We start from the raw sequence: 16,508 nt of genomic DNA on the forward strand, positions 1-16,508 counted from the left end.
CAGGCTCTGAACTGTTAGCCCAGAGCCCAAGATGGGGTTCGAACTCATGAACCGTGAGATCATGACCTGAGCTAAAGTCAGATGCTTAGCTGACTGAGCCACCCAGCTGCCCCTAGAATATGGATAATTTTAAAGAAATAATTGATTGGTCAGGAAATATGAAAATGTTTGACCGTCTTTTTCTAATAAAATGTAAATTAAAATGATATACCATTTTATTTGATACTTATAATATTAATTTTTGGTTTAATGTTGATAATATTGAATCTAAGAAAGTACAATGAAGAGACTCTTTTACTACATGTAGCAACGTGAATTGATTCTGTCTTTTTGAAAAGCAATTTAGAAATAGGCATCAAAAGTGTAAATAGTTCATCACTTGTGACCTAATAGTTCCAACCCTAAGAATCTATCCTAAAATAATCAGATATAGACAAAGATTATGAATGTGTGCTCATTTTAACACTATTTATAATAGGTAAACACTGGAAATATAAGTTTCCAATATAGTAATGTAGGGCATTTGAAATAAAAGTACATCAATATATGGAAATATTAAAATTGTATTTATAAAGAATATTAAACAGCAAAGGAAATATTAATAACCTTTCTTTAAGTTAAAAATGATAATGAAATGTATATTAATCTAGTAATCCAGTTGTCTAAAAACAAGCAAAGAAACAAAAAGATAAACCATTTGAATGACAAATAAATAAATGAAGCCTGAGAGTAAGTTGGAGTGTTAGCATGTGTTGACTGTGAGGTGAGATTATGAAGTGTTTATTTTTTTCCTACTTTTTAATATTTCTAAGTTTTTAATATTAACATGTAATATTTAAAAAATGAATTATTAAAGAAAAACACTTAAGAAAGGGAGGAAGGCTGCTTGTAGTATCAGAAATAAAGTACTGTTCTTACCTCGGCTGCCCTTGGTTCTTCCATTTATCCTTCCCAAGTCTTGGCCTCCACCTCCCCACACCCTTTTATGATCACATAGTTAAAAATCCCAAGGGAAAAAGGACAGGAGGCATTGAGGCATTGAGCTCTTGTTCTAAGTGCTTTACATGGATTTATTTAACACTTTCACAACATCTCTATGATGTAGTTAGTAATATCCCCATTTTGATTGAAGAAACTAAAGCATGGGTAGATTGACTTGTCTGTGCACACACGGCTAATAGTGATGCAACATAGACGGTCTGGAGGTGGTGGGAGATGCCTCACCAGCAAATTCTGCCATCAGAAGGACTCATGGAAGTCAGAGAGTACAGGGGGTAGAGCCCTTGCATTTGATCTTTTGTTTCTACCTTCTTCACTCCCTGCTTTCTGAGTCTCTAAGCTTCTGGAATAGGGGGGATATCAGACTTCGGAATGTGTTCTTTGTCCCTGTGACCACACTGGGACTTGCCCAGTGGGTGATGAAGCCCACATTTTAGAATCACCAGTGGGGAATGCTCACTGTCGAGCACTCTCCAAGGCAAGTGAGCACCATCACCCGTCCCATAGCTTAGCACTGGAAGGGTGAGCTCAGCCTCATGGGAGCCTATGGGTGTGGTCTGGGACAGGAGATACCTACTTCTGTCCATGACCGCTTTTCTTGGACTCTTCTTTTGTACCCTCTACACACCCCAATCTGCCTTCCTCCAGCCTGCATTAACCTGTGCCTTATAGGACAGAGTAGAAGCTCATGGATACATACCAGCAAGGACACCCAAATAAAAGATAAATTTCATAGCAGTCCAGATCTTTCCCCGTGAGATGCAGAAGATCAGCAGAGTATGGAACTCTCAGGAATACCTGGTAGAATCAATGGCTATGGTTAGGCGTGGGAACCCAAAATAGGATGGGAAAGCAGATCTGGACATAAATGGGGGGAGGGAAGAAGGCTCCAGGTAGACAGATGAAGGTCCTTCTGCTCCAGGGAGGCTGGGGGATGGGAGACTGTGCCTCTCTTGGGTCTTTCAAAGAAGGAAAAAGAAGCCTTGTTCCTTAGACTTCCAGATCCAGGTTCCTCTCCCTGCTATGCCTCAAAGCCCATCTGCCCAAGTCAGCTGTCTATGGGAAAGGGACTCTGGCTCAGGACTCATCTTCCTCAGGGAGTTTCTGAGGCCAGGGCTGTGGGGGACAAGATGCTCTACCTTAGCTCAGGTAGACAGTGTCCCCAGGTTTGCTCTGAAAACCCTAATAGTTACTTATACTTTCCCTTAGCCCCTCCCATCTTTATTACACTGGCTTCACCTTTCCCTGTGACCACTGTTTCATCACTCAGTCATCATCACCACCAGGTCTGGTGGTCCTGATCACCAGCTTTGAGCCAAGGAAATGTGGAAATGAAAAGCACTCATAGAACAGTTATTTTGACAGTTGGAGAATGGTTTACATTCTGGATTATATTAAATTTAGGATCTTCTGTGTTTTGGTGACAGTTCACAAGGCAGGACCTGTTGGTGCTTTTTACCTAATGAAAAGATTTCTCCGGCAATGATAAATGGCTAGGGTCATCCTCGGCTAATTTGGAGACACTCTAACAAGAACAGTTTCACTATTAGCTAACATTCATTGAACACTTACTGAATCTGAGGCACTGAGCTACATTCTTTACTTCTTTATGGACATTGTCCATGGGGATTTTGTATCAGGTCAGTCTGAGATTTGTAAAATTACTATACTTTGTGCCACTCTAATCCTTCAGGGTTTCTTAAACCCATAATCTCATTCCAGTGGCACAACAACCTGCAAAGAGGAGACAGGGCTGGGGTGGTTTTTTTCTTGATCTGTAGGTGGCCAAACTGAAACAGAATTTAAGTCATTTTCTCAAAGTCACACATGATTGGAAAGATAGAAGTAGAATCCTGATCTCCTTATTGGGTACACACAGCTTTTCAACTATATCCTCCAGGCTTTGGCTAATCAACTAGCATTCCTAGACCTCGAAAGGTCCATTCCATCACACAAGTTCCCTGAGAATAGGGCTTCGTTATGAAATATGCTTGAGGTTCAAAGACAGGATGGAGCTATGGAAGGTTTTCTGTTGGTGAGGGTAGGAGTAGTTAGTACAGGTGAAAAGTTGAGAAAGAGATATTCTTTACTCTGAAGTTGTTTGTCCTAGATTTTTTGAAAAGTTTACGGACCAGGAAGGGAGTTTGGGTCCTTTCCAAAAACAACAGATTTTCTGGAGGAGGCTGTTACTGGGGACAGCTACCGGTCTATGAGTCTCAAATTAGTATCTCCAGCCCAGACCACCTGTCCCACAGATACAACTGCCTCCTGGAAACCTTTTTTTTTTTTTGTTTTTTTGTTTTTTTTTTTGCATCTGCTTTAGCTCCCTGAGATCTTGAGATTTAGCATGTCAAAATTTAACCCTTCATGCCTCCAGCCTTTTAAATGCATTCTTTGCCTGTTTTTCTTATTTTAGGAGATAACTCTGCCTTCCATTTGTTTGATTTCTCTCTCTTTCTGACCACTCAACCTCAAACCATCCTACTTCCAGATGTCTCTTAAATCCATCCTTATCTTTCCATCCTCACCGCTGTCATCCTGATCTAGGCCATAATCTTGTTGTGCTTGAACTCCTGTATATGCCCATCTAGTGTTGCTCAACTTGGCCTTCTCTTTTGTACTCAGAATTGTTTTTTCCCCCTGAAATGCAGATGAGATCATGCCAGTCTCCTTTTAAAAACTCTTCAGTAGTTCCCTGCTGCCAGTAGCATAATCCCCCAGCATGCTTTAGGGGCCTCCCTTGATCCTCATCCCATTTTGTCCTCTTCAGTCCTCTCTGCTCAGCTTCTCTCTGCCTCCCCTCTCCCACCCCCCTACCCCACACACTTTTCTCCAGGCCTACCAAACCACTTTCAATTGCAGGTTTTCTTGTTTCAATACTAATACCTTTTTAACATTAGCCTTTGAATGCTCTCTGCAGTTTGCTAATCCCATTTATTTTTTCCTTTTTTGCTTTAGGATACTGATATCTGATATGGACATTGTTCTTTAAGCTTCTTTTTGAAAAAATAATTTTAGGATTCTATGGAGGCATGGATGGGGGTGTGTGTGTGTGTGTGTGTGTGTGTGTGTGTGTGATATTAAATATTTCCTCATATGTTCGTAATTTTTTGTTATGAAGTTCCTTATTGGTATTATCACAGATTCTGTGTACACATGGGGACATATCTGTCCATAGCCTCATTCCACAAACCATCAGGTTTATAGAGACTCTAATTGTAGCGTTGCATTTTGCCATCTGACTGATTTTCTGTTTAGGTAATATTCTTCTTATATTCTGCCACCAAAAATCAATTTGAAAAAGGCAGCTACAGAGAAAGGAGAGAATGAGAGAGAGAGACAGCGAGTGAGAGAGAGAGAGAGAGAGAGAGAGGGAGAGCGCTACAGCCAGGAGGGCAGTGTAATAACAGATTTAGAGATCTGACAAGAACCACTTGTGTTGGTATTGATTGGGAACTTTTATTCAAATGGTGTCTGTGGTTGTGAGACAAGAGCTGTGCAAGTCAAGCAGTTCTGAGGAGGGGTGGTCTGGGCATCACCTGCATAGAGGGGAGGGGGTCAATGTCACACAGAAGGGTGGGACTCAGCTCTGCTTCATCAGAGTGGCCCGGAAAGGAAAGGGGTCAATGGGACATGTAGAAGGAGGGATGCTAGTCACACATTGTGGGGAAGGGACCAGTGGAAAGAACTGAGAGGCCAGGGGAGAAACTTGGGATGAATTTGAACTCCACAGAAGGTCTGCTTGACGCCTGCTTTGGAATTCTTTTCCCTAGATGAGGTTGATAAAGCTCAGATCCCTGCTCATCTTCCCATAGGGCCGGCCTCGTCAGACTGAGGTTTCCGTGCCTACTGACAGAGGTGGGCGGCTGCGACTGATGAACCCGCTTTCACACTGAGGGTCCAGAGTGGAAGGAGATGCCCCTAGATGATAGACTTCTGTAGAATCCGTATCCTCGGATCTCCTGCCTGCACCTTCTTCACCTGCTGTTCAGAATCCCCAAGCAGGGCATAAGTTCTGTCCCTGTCTTGTGCCTGTTAGTTTCCATCCATATCCTCAGCGCAGGATTCAGACATCAGCATGAATCGTATCCTGTTAACCTTGCTGATGGTGACTGGTGAGTGACCGAAGGGATCTCTTTGTCATGGTTATTAGGATGCTGTCGTCTATTAGGACGCTGTCTGGGGGTGAGGCTATGGAGCTGTGTCAGGGAGGAGAGCTGGAGGGTCAAGGGCATGCAAGTTTGGGAGGAGGAGGATACATTACTCCTTTTCTGTACAGTCTCAGTCATTTGTAGGACCTAAGTAAAACTTTTTATTTTGGGATTCAAATCTTCTCTCAATGTATGATAAAGTTCTTGGGCTAAAACATGGAGGCAATCCGGAAAGGAAGGTGGAGATAGGAGCCTGGAAGGGTGTATAGGAACTTATGAAACACGTAGGAAACAAAGCAGCAGGTATTCTGCTGTAGGGTTCAAAAGGAAAATGTCACTTTTGCCCTTTGTGGTTTAAATGTAATGTGCAATGATAATAATAATAATCACCATCATTGCCGCCACCATAGAAAACATATACCTATATAGTGCTTATATAATAGACACTGCTCTTTACATGTTAACTCATTAAATTCTTTTTTTAAGTTTATTTATTTATTTTTGAGAGAGAAAGAGAGAGTGCTAGTGCACATGCTTGTGCAGGGGAGCACAGGAGGCAGGGAGGGGCCGAGAGAAAGGGAGAGAGAGAATCCCAGGAGCCCCACAGGGGGCTCAAACCCACGAACCCCTGATATCATGACCTGAGCCGAAATCAAGAGTTAGTTGCTGAGCCGAGTGAGCCACCCAGGTGCCTCTAACCCATTTAATTCTTAAAACAACTTTGTGCCATAAGTATTATTGCTGTCATTTTTTTTTTTTTTTGATGAGGAAACCAAGGCACAGAGTAATTATAACATGCCCATAATGAAGTTGGTATGGCTCTGTAATTAGGCATTTATGCTCTCTTACCTAGTTAGGGACAGATACCCTAACCTCTCTGAACCTCAGTTTCCGTATGTGCAACATGAGAAAAATATGTATCTTTTAACGACATGCCGTGATTCCTATACCTATGTTAGACTGAGTGGAGTTAACCAAGTTAATTGGGTAGGGACTGGGTAGGTCGTTTTAGATAGAGGAGCCAGTAAGTGTGAAGGTCATGAGGTGTGACATGTTTAACTAAAAGCCCATCTGTGTGGTTGGAGCACAGAGGAAGGAAGTAGATTAAGAATCATATAGTAGAGGGTCTTTTAGCCTTAATTTTAGAAATGATCCTGAGTATAATAGGAATCCTTTAAAGAGTTTTAAATATGAGAGTTATATTACCACATTTATGATTGTAAAATATTCATGTGACTTCAGTAGGAGAATGGATTTGAGTAGAGATATGGGTTGTGGGTGGGAAAGATCTGGGGAGAAATTTAAGAGACTGTTGCAACTCTCAGGGCAACAGAGTAGACTAGGGTGGTGGCAGTGAGGATGTAAGAAAGTAAAAGGATTCCGGAGGTAACAAGGAGATAGAAGTTGTGATCAGTTGAATGTGAGGAATGAAGGGTAGGAAAAAGTAAAGGGTGTCATCCAGATTTCTGGTTGGGTGAATGGTGGTACAATTTACTGAAATAGGGAACACTGGAAAAGAAGGAGGCATTTGGGGAAGAAGACAAATTACATTTTTCACTTACTGAGTTCGAAGTGCTTTTGAGATATCAAATGGAGATGTCCACCTGAATCCAAGGGTCGGGAACTCACGACAGGAGTCTGAGCTGGGATACAGATTTGGGAATTTGGGAATTTTGAAAGGATTTGAATTCATAGGAATGAGTGAAAAAGATTACTTGAAAAGAATTTACAGAAAAGAAATGTGTAAAAGACAGAACTATGAAGAATTCCAGTTGCCTTTCTTGGTTTAAAATTTTTATTCTGAAATAATTATGCATTTATAGGAAGTTGCAAGAAATGTACAGAGGAGTCCCACGTGTCCTTCCTGTAGTTTCCACCATGGTAACATCTTGTGTAACTATGGCACGATAGCAAATCATGGGAGTAACATTGGTATGATCCACAGAGTTTATTCAGCTTTCCCCAGTTTTACCTGTGTGTGTGTGTGTGTGTGTGTGTGTGTGTGTGTGTGTGTGTGTGTATTTAAATCTGTACAACTTCACATGTGTAGGTCTGTGCATCCACCACCATTTTCAGGACACAGAACAGTCCATCAGCAGAGCCTCCTTCCTATTGCCCTTCTACCCACACACCGTTTCATTCTCCCTCCTCCACACCGCCCCCCTTTCCTAACCCATGGCAACTACTAATGTGTTCTCCATTTCTGTAATTTTCTTGTTTCAAGAATATTATACAAATGGAATCATAGAGTATGTTGTATTTAGGATTGGCTCTTTTCATTTAGCATAATCCCCTAGAGATTTGTCCAAGATGTGTGTATATTAACTATTAATTCTTTTTATTACTATTATTCTGTGGAATGGATGTACTCTAGTTTGCTTAATCATTCATCCATTGAAGGACATCTAGGTTGTTTTCAGGTTTTAACTTTTAAGAATAAACCTGCTGCATTTTTGTGTGATAGTAAGTTTTTGTTTGTCTGGGATGTAAGTCCAAGAGTGCAGTTTCTGCCATATGGTAATTGTATGTTTAGTTTTATAGCATATTGTTTTTCAGGTTGGCTTCACCAATTTAGATTCTCACCAACAATGTATAAGTGACCTGTTTTCTCTACCTCCATGCCAGCATTTGGTGTTGTCACCAAATTGCACTATTTTTCATACTAGCTGTTCTGTTAGATACATAGTAATACCTCATTGAAACTTTAATGTTTATTTTTCCTGTGACTGAGGATGTTGAATATCTCTTCATATGCCTGTTTACCTCATGGATATTTTCTTTAGTGAAGTGTTTTTTCTTGTCTTTTTCCTATTTTATAATCAGACTGTTGAGTCTGAGAGTATGTATATAGATCAGATACAAGTCTTTTCTCAGCTAGGAGGTTTGCACATATATTTCCAAGTCCATAACTTGTCTTTAAACTGTCTTCAGAGGGTCTTTTATAAAGCAATTGTTTTTAATTTTGATGAGTATACCCAGGGAAGTTGGTGTTAGGCTGTTCCTTAAGTCCCCAGGTTCCTTAGGCAGTCCCCTTACTTCTTTCCATTATTCAGAGTCTTTCTATCTTTGTTTGTTGTGTTTGTTGTGCAGGGGCTTTCAGTTGAGGAACTGAAGAGCTGGGGGGAATGGGGCTACTCCTTCTTGGATCAAATGGAAACGTGAGCTCTAATGCTTTAGGGGCTGCTGGAAGAGGAGAGCCCAGTAAAGTACCTTATGAGGCAGGAGAAAATAAAAGTGTAATATACACCATCAGAGGAGCTGTTTCTAGGAGGAGGAGGTAGTTAATGTGTTCTATGTCTGTGGCAAGTTAAGAAAGTTAAAGCTGCAGACGCAGTGGAGGCAGATGTTGCATGAATACGGAGTTAAGATTTGCCCAGTTGACTCAAGGACATTAGGACAAGGGAGTTCTGAAGAGTAATAAGAATATCATTAAAATGATGAATAAAGGAATCTGACTCAGGTAGAGAGGGAAGGTAAAATAGGCAAGGACCGATTGGAATGGAAGGAAAGGAGGCCATGTGTAAGTTTCTAGCACATTCTTAGAATCAGTGACTTTGTAAAGCTCAGTCAAGAGTGAGTTAGGGCACCAGGGGTTTGGTGGAAAGGAATCTGAGAAGTTTTTGAGTAAATGACCCATATTTAGTTGGGGGCTCAGCCGGGTGTATTAGGAGAAAATGTGTTCCTCAGCTTTCCTTGGAAGTCCCTGTGGCTTGAAGGAGCTCTGTCTTGTTGCTGCAGGTAAGAAGGAGCTAGTGTAGTGCATACTTCTTAAAAGCCAACCAGAGAAGGTCTGGAGTCAGGGATAGATTGTGGGAATTAAATAAGACTTAGATTTATACACTTGAATATCTTAGAGTGAAGGAACGTGAAGATTTTCTGTGTCAATGGTTCTCAACTTTTCTGAGCATGAGAACCCCTTTTAGTCTTAAAATTTATTTATTTATTTATTTGTTTATTTATTTATTTACTTACTTACTTACTTACTTACTTATAGTGCAAGTGGGGGAGAGGAGCAGAAGGAAAGAGAAAGAAAGAGAGAGAGAATCCCAAGTAGGCAAATAGGCTCCACTCTCAGCATGGAGCCTGACACAGGGCTTGATCCCACAACCCTGGGATCATGACCTGAGTTGAAATCAAGAGTCAGATGCTCAACTGATTGAGCCACCCAGGCACCCCTATTTTGAATCTTTTAATGATAATTATTGATTGAATACTTATGTAATGAGAAGGTAGATAATCTTTGTTAAAGCAATGTGTATCTTATTATCAGAATACTGTTTAAATGGATTTCCTGTCAGTTTTATTTTTGAAATAGGTCTTATGTCCATCCATCCACTTAGATGCTCTTCTCCAACTCCCCCACTGCTACTTTAGTGCAAGGCACATCACTTTTTGCCAGGTCACTTCAGTAAGCGCGACTGTTTCTATAATCCATTTCTAATAAAAATCCAGTGATTTTTTTTTAAATCCAGTGATTTTTAAAAAAATAATTGGATCATATGACTTCTGTACATTCAAATTCTTTAATAGATTTTTTATTACACTTAGAATAAAATCCTCCTCTCAAGGCTCCTCTTAGGCCAATCTTTTCCTCTCCCACTAGGCTTCAATTTCTTTGGCTCTCTTCAGACTCCTGAGCATTTCCCAGTTCTTTCCCATCCTTGAGCTTTTGCACACGCAGTTCTGGAAAAGCTCTTTCTTCTGCTCTTCCCATGGCTGGTTTTTCTCATCTTTGCTGTCTCAGATTACCCGTCACTTACCCAGCAAGTACTTTTTTGCCCACCCAAACTAAATTAGATCCTTTGGGGGCGCCTGGGTGGCGCCGTCGGTTAAGCGTCCGACTTCAGCCAGGTCACGATCTCGCGGTCCGTGAGTTTGAGCCCCGCGTCAGACTCTGGGCTGATGGCTCGGAGCCTGGAGCCTGTTTCCGATTCTGTGTCTCCCTCTCTCTCTGCCCCTCCCCCGTTCATGCTCTGTCTCTCTCTGTCCCAAAAATAAATAAATTAAAAAAAAAAAAAACACAAAAAACAACGTTGAAAAATAAATTAGATCCTTTGTTTACCCTCTCTTCTTATTCTTTCTCATGGAAAATTCTATCTCATCCAACTTATAGCTATCTATTGATGTGTTTATTTGCTTATTGTCTCCCGCCCTCATTTCATGAAGGCAAAGTCTACTTCTATTGAATACCCTTTTATATTAACATCAAATATGTTGCCTGGCACATAGTAGATATTCAGGAAATATTTTTTAAATAAATGCATGCATATATGAATTTGGGAAAAAAAGTACACACACATATACATAACATTAGGTCTTAGTCTTCTGATGATGGTTGCTTCACTTATGTATTCAGAAAACCATTTCATTAATTTCAGAGCCTCCCAGTGGATCCCTGCATACAAGGTGAATTTTACTCCAATCACTCATACATTTTGAGTTCCTACCATGTGCCAGACACTGTCCCAGATAGTGGGGGATATTGTACACATCATTGTTCCTTCACTGCTTATCGTCTATAGGTGAAAACCCTAGGACCCAGAAACAGAAATTGAGAAAGCAAGAGAAACCCAAATTGGAACAAAGTGACAAAGACAAGAAAGGATCAGAGAAAATCTCCAGAAACAATAACAAAACAAGTAATAAAATGGCAGTAAATACATATCTATCAATAATTACTTTGAATGTAAGTGGACTAAATGCTCCAATCAAAAGACAGAGGTGTATGAATGTATTTAAAAACAGACCCAACTAGGTGTGCCTAGGTGGCTCAGTCAGTTAAGTGTCTGACTTTGGCTCAGGTCATGATATCATGGTTCATGAGTTCAAGCCCCACGTTGGGCTGTGTGCTGACAGCTCAGGGCCTGGAGCCTGCTTCAGATTCTGTGTCTCTCTCTCTCTCTCTCTGTCCCTCCCCAACTCGCACTCTGTCACTCTCTCTCTCAAAAACAAATAAACATTAAAAAATAAAAAAAACCCAACTATATACTGCCTACAAGAAACTCATTTTATACCTGAAAACACCTGCAGATTGAAAGTGAGGGGGTGGAGAAACATTTATCATGTAAATGGAGGTCAAAAGAAAGCACAGAGTAACAATATTTATATCAGACCAGCTAAACTTTAAAACAAAGACTGTTACAACATAAAAGAAGGGTACTATATAATAGTAAAGGGGACAATCTAACAAGATCTAATAATTATAAATATTTATGCCTCCAACATGAAAACACCCAAATATGTAAAAGTTAATAACAAGCATAAAGGAACTGATTGATAATAACACAATAATAGTAGGGGACTTTAACACCCCACTTACATCAATGGATAGAGCATCTAAACATAAAATAGACAAGAAAACAGTGGCTTTGAATGACACTGGACCAGATGGACATAACATATATTCAGAACATTCCATCCTAAACCAGCAGAATACACATTCTTTTCAAGTGCACATGGAAAATTCTCCAGAATAGGTCTCAAGTTAGGTCATAAAACAGGCCTCAATAAATACTAAAAAGATTGAAATCATACGGTATACCTTTTTTTGACCACAACATTATGAACCTAGAATTCAACCACAAGAAAATTTGTGAAGACTACAAATGCATGGAAGTTAAACTACATGCTACTAAAACTGAACCAGGAAATCAAAGAAGAAATTTTAAAAATATATGGAAACACATAAAAATGAAAACACCACAGTCCAAAACATTGGGATACAGCAAAAGCAGTCCTAAGAGGGAAATATGTAGCAATACAGGTCTACGTCAAGAAGCAAAAGAAATCTCAAATAAACAACCTAACCTTACACCTAAAGGAGCTAGAAGAAGAACAACAAACAAAGCCTAAAGCCAGCAGAAGGAAGGAAATTACAAAGATTAGAGCAGAAGTAAAGGATGTAGAAACTAAAAAACAAAACAAAACAATAGAACAGATGAATGAAACCAGGAGTTGGTTCTTTGAAAAAATTAATAAAATTGATAATTAATAAAATCACAAATGAGAGAGGAGAAATAACAACCAGCATCACAGAAATACAAACAATTATAAGAACATATTATGAAAAACTATGCAAACAAATTGGATAACCTAGAAGAAATGGATAAATTCCTAGAAACATATAAACTACCAAAACTGAAATAGGAATCAACATTCAGAAATCTGTTGCATTTCTATATACCAGTAATGAGGCAGCAGAAAGAGAAATTAAGGAATCAGTCCCATTTACAACTGCACCAAAACCCTTAAGATACCTAAGATAAACCAAACCAAAGAGGTGAAAGACCTGTACTCTGAAAACTATAAAACACTGATGAAAGAAATTAAAGATGACACAAAGAAACAGACATTCCATGCTCATGGATTGGAAGAAAAATATTATTAAAATGTCTATACTACCCAAAGCAATCTACGCATTTATTGCAATCCTTATCAAAATATCAATAGCATTTCTCATAGAACTCGAACAAAGAATCCTAAAATCCCACAAAAGACCTGAATAGCCAAAGCAATCTTGAAAAAAAAAAAAAACCATTCAAAATGGATTAAAGACCTAAATGTGAGACCTGAAGCCATAAAAATGGTCTTTGACATTGGCAATAGCAACTTTTTTCTAGATATGTCCCCTGAGGCAAGGGAAACAAAGGTAAACATAAACTATAGGGGCTTCATAAAATAAAAAGGATCTGCACAGTGAAGGAAATAATCAACAAAAGTAAAAGGCAGTCTACTGAATGGGAGAAAATATTTGCAAATGACATACCTGATAAAGGGTTAGTACTCAAAATATATAAAGAACTTATAAAACTCAGTACCCCCCAAAATGAATAATCCAATTAAAAAATGGGCAGAAGACATAAGTAGACATTTGTCAGAAGAAGACATACAGATGGCCAACAGATACATGAAGAGATGCTCAACATCACTCATCAGACAAGTGCAACTCAAAACCACAATGAGATCACCTCACATGTGTCAGAATGGCTAAAATCAAAAACACAATAAACAAGTGTTGGGTGAGGATGTGGGAAAAAAAGAACTCTCTTATACTGCTGGTGGGAATGCAAACTGGTACAGTCACTGTGGAAACCAGTATGGAGGTTCCTCAAAAAGTTAAAAACAGAACTACCCTGTGATCTAGCAAATTTGCTAATTGAAAGGAATACATGCACCCCAATGTTTATAGCAGCATTACCTACCATAGCCAAACTATGGAAGCAATCCAAGTATCCATTGACCAGTAAATGGATAAAGAAGATGTGATATATATTCACAATGGAATATTACTCAGCCATAAAAAAGTATGAAATCTTGCCATATGCAATGATGTTGATAGAGCTAGAGAGTATTATGCCAAATGAAATAAGTTAGAGAAAGACAAATACCATGATTTCACTCGTGTGGTATTTAAAAAACAAAGCAAACAAGCAAAGAGGAAAAAAGAGAGGCAAACCAAGAAACAGACTCTTAACTATAGAGAACAAACTGATGGTTACCGGAAGAGAGGTGGGCGGGGGGATGGATGAAATAGGTGATAAGGACGAAGGAGTGCACTTGTTGTGATGGGCGCTGGGTGTTGTGTGGAAGTGTTAAATTACTATATTGTACACTCAGAACTAACAGCACTGTATATTAACTAACTGGAATTAAAATAAAAACTTAAAAAATAGTTTTCTATTTTCCTGCTGTTCCTAAACTGGAGAAAACAGGATTTAATCTGCTTTGTTGTACCCATCAACCAAATGGCACCAAGAACACAGCAATAATGAAAATAGTGAGGTTTTTTTTTTTTTTTTTTCTTTATGCAGTGGGAAGAACACACTCCAGAGAACCTCAGAAGTGCCCCAGATGGGAGGGGCATCTTACAGGGTTTGAGCTTATGCTGGATAATTTTGAAGATGGATTTAGAGAAATGGGATCAGTTCAGAATTGGGTTTCTCAAAAGTTTTTTTTAAGGAAGTGGAGGATTAAAATAGAGCTGTCACTGATAATACCAATAATGCAAAGAAAAGACGTATCAGTTAATATCTGATGTTTAGTCATTTTGGGGATCATGAAAGGGCTTTTGTCTTTGTCTCATTTTGAACATTGTTTTGCACTTTCTCAACATTAAAATATACTTGAAGCTGAATTAGTAAGAAATAACATTTACTGAACACACATTATACATGAAACATTCTTCCAAACAATTTACATATATTACCACATTTATTTCTCACAGAAACCCTAGGAAAGAAGTTGTTATGATCTCAGTGTACAAGTAAGGAAATTAACATAGGGATCTACATAATTTGTTCAAGTCCATACTACTAAGGATACAGCCCGAATTTGAATCAAGGCATCTGTTTCCAGAGGATAAGTAGTGTACTATATTTCAGTGTCTGTATAGAGTATCTCTCCCTATATTCTTTTGCCAGAATTAAAGTTTTATTTTTAATTACTTATTTTTTTTTTCCTGCAGGAGTTATGATGACTGGTCTCAGAGTGTCCCTGTAGTCAACCAGTAGGAAAAATCAGGGAGCTATAGGAAAGGCTGCATTGCTTGACTGTGGATACAGCCAAGAATCCTTAAGCCTTTGGAAGGTTAGAAATGAGCTAAGTCACTCTGGAAAGCAGCAAACTGGGTGAGGAGAGGCAGGGAGGTCCTGTAGAAGAGAAGTGCATAAATGGGATTTGGAATCACATGGACTGAAGTCTGAATCCTTGAACCAACCATCATTCACTGGTCGTATGACCTCGTGTGCTAATTTTATTTAAATAAAAAAATTGAATACAGTTGACACACAACATTACAGGTCTACAGCATAGTGATTCAGTGATTCCACGAGTTTATACATTATACTATGCTCACCATAATTATAGTTACCATCTGGCACCATACTAGCTTTTAGAATATCATGGACTGTATTCCCATGACTTATTCATTCTATAGAAACTTGTGCCCATTTTTTCCATCCCCTCATCCCCCTGCCCTCTGTTAACCATCAGTTTGTTCTCTGTATTTATAGGCCTATTTCTCTTTTTTGTTTGTTTATTTATCAGATTTTTTTAGATTCCACGTATGTGGTATTTGTCTTTCTCAGTCTGACATATTTCACTTTGCATAATACCATCTAGGTCTATTCATATCATTGCAAATGGCACGATCACATCCTTTTTTATGGCTGCCTAATATTCCATTATATTGTCTATCTTGAGAAAGAACAACAAAGCTGGAGACCTCGCAATTCCAGGTTTCAAGTCGTACTACAAAGCTGTATAGTAAAACAGTATGGTACTGCCACAAAAACACATAGATCACTGGAACAGAATAGAGAGCCCAGAAATAAACCCATGATTATATGGTCAATTAATCTATGACAAAGAAGACTAGAATATTCAATGTGGAAAAGACACTCTCTTCAATAAATTCTTAATCTGTAAGATAATATAAAATTTTTACACCCTATAGTTTTTTTTCCTGTGAAAAATAAAAAAAAATTAAAAAGTACATAAAGTACTTTAATACAGTGTTTTGTACAGTGTGGTTCTCTAGTACCATAGAGTAGGGGCTAAGTGATTAATAAGTGGTAAATATTTATATTAACTGATACCAGCATTCTGAAATCTCTATAAGCACCTTGAGTTCTCTTTAGTCGGCCAGTTTATATCCCTTGATTCTCTTCTCTCTGTCTTCCAGGTGGTGTTTCATTTGTTAGTGAAGACATAGAAGGGTTAAATCACCTTCTCTACTTATTTTACCTGAATTCCAGTTATCGGTCCTGTGTGGGGACTCTGATTGCCCCTCAGTGGGTGTTGACGGCTGCACACTGCTTCTTACCGTAAGTGATGGGGATCCATCCACTCTGTTCCAAGGCTCCGAGGCTGGGTCTCTGCACTTCTTGTGGGAATTCTAAAAACTTTGTGGTCAAGAAATTCTAGGACTATCATGGTAAAAGGGAGTTCAGCTACTCAGATACAACTTGACTAAGGAATGTTCCACATTCTTATGTTTGACATGTCCCAAAAGGAAAAGTAATACGGTGTAATATGATACCTTACGTATAGGTAAAAATAACCTTGCAGGTCACTCTTTTTTTAAAAAAATATTTATTTATTTATTTTTGAGAGAGAGAGATAAAGAGTGATTAGGGGAGGGGCAGAGAGAGAGGGAGACAATCCCAAGCAGGCTCTGCACTGTCAGCACAGAGCCCGTTGTGGGGCTCGAACTCACCAACTGTGAGATCATGACCTGAGCAGAAATCAAGAGTCGATGCTCAACTGACTGAGCCACCCAGGCACCCTGACCTTGCAAATCATTCTTAATGTTTTTAAGATTCATCCAAAATGTTAGGGATATGATTATATTTCATTTTT

At 39.0% G+C, this 16,508-nt stretch overlaps 2 protein-coding genes across 7 annotated transcripts in view; one reads left to right on the forward strand and one right to left on the reverse strand.

Moving 5' to 3' along the window:
• PRSS37 (serine protease 37) overlaps nt 1-16,508 on the reverse strand; it is a 29,791-nt gene that overhangs the window by 3,472 nt on the left and 9,811 nt on the right. Inside the window, exons 1-2 of one of the 2 annotated variants that reach the window (XM_060633315.3) lie at nt 2,139-2,208; nt 1,700-1,797 (exon numbers count right to left, since the gene is read on the reverse strand). In XM_060633315.3, coding sequence (XP_060489298.1) covers nt 1,700-1,733 — 34 coding nt within the window. In that variant the 5' untranslated portion in view covers nt 1,734-1,797; nt 2,139-2,208. Of the gene's footprint in view, nt 1-1,699; nt 1,798-2,138; nt 2,209-16,508 lie in introns of those variants that run through there. The other variant, XM_060633314.3, reaches the window with a different exon arrangement.
• The window catches only part of LOC132679611 (olfactory receptor 9A4-like), a 100,120-nt gene continuing 88,193 nt past the window's right edge, over nt 4,582-16,508 (forward strand). For 2 of the 5 annotated variants that reach the window (XR_013552377.2, XM_078438507.2), the window contains exons 1-2: nt 4,604-5,114; nt 15,832-15,973. Coding sequence is in view for 3 of the 5 variants with exons in the window: in XM_078438507.2 (XP_078294633.1) it covers nt 5,078-5,114; nt 15,832-15,973 (179 nt within the window). In the remaining 2 variants the exon portion in view is untranslated. Of the gene's footprint in view, nt 5,115-8,240; nt 8,292-15,831; nt 15,974-16,508 lie in introns of those variants that run through there. The other 3 variants (XM_060633313.3, XR_013552378.2, XM_078438504.2) reach the window with 3 other exon arrangements.

This window comes from Panthera onca, chromosome A2, assembly GCF_046562875.1.
Source record: "Panthera onca isolate mPanOnc1 chromosome A2, mPanOnc1 haplotype 2, whole genome shotgun sequence".
NCBI classification, from domain to species: domain Eukaryota; kingdom Metazoa; phylum Chordata; class Mammalia; order Carnivora; family Felidae; genus Panthera; species Panthera onca.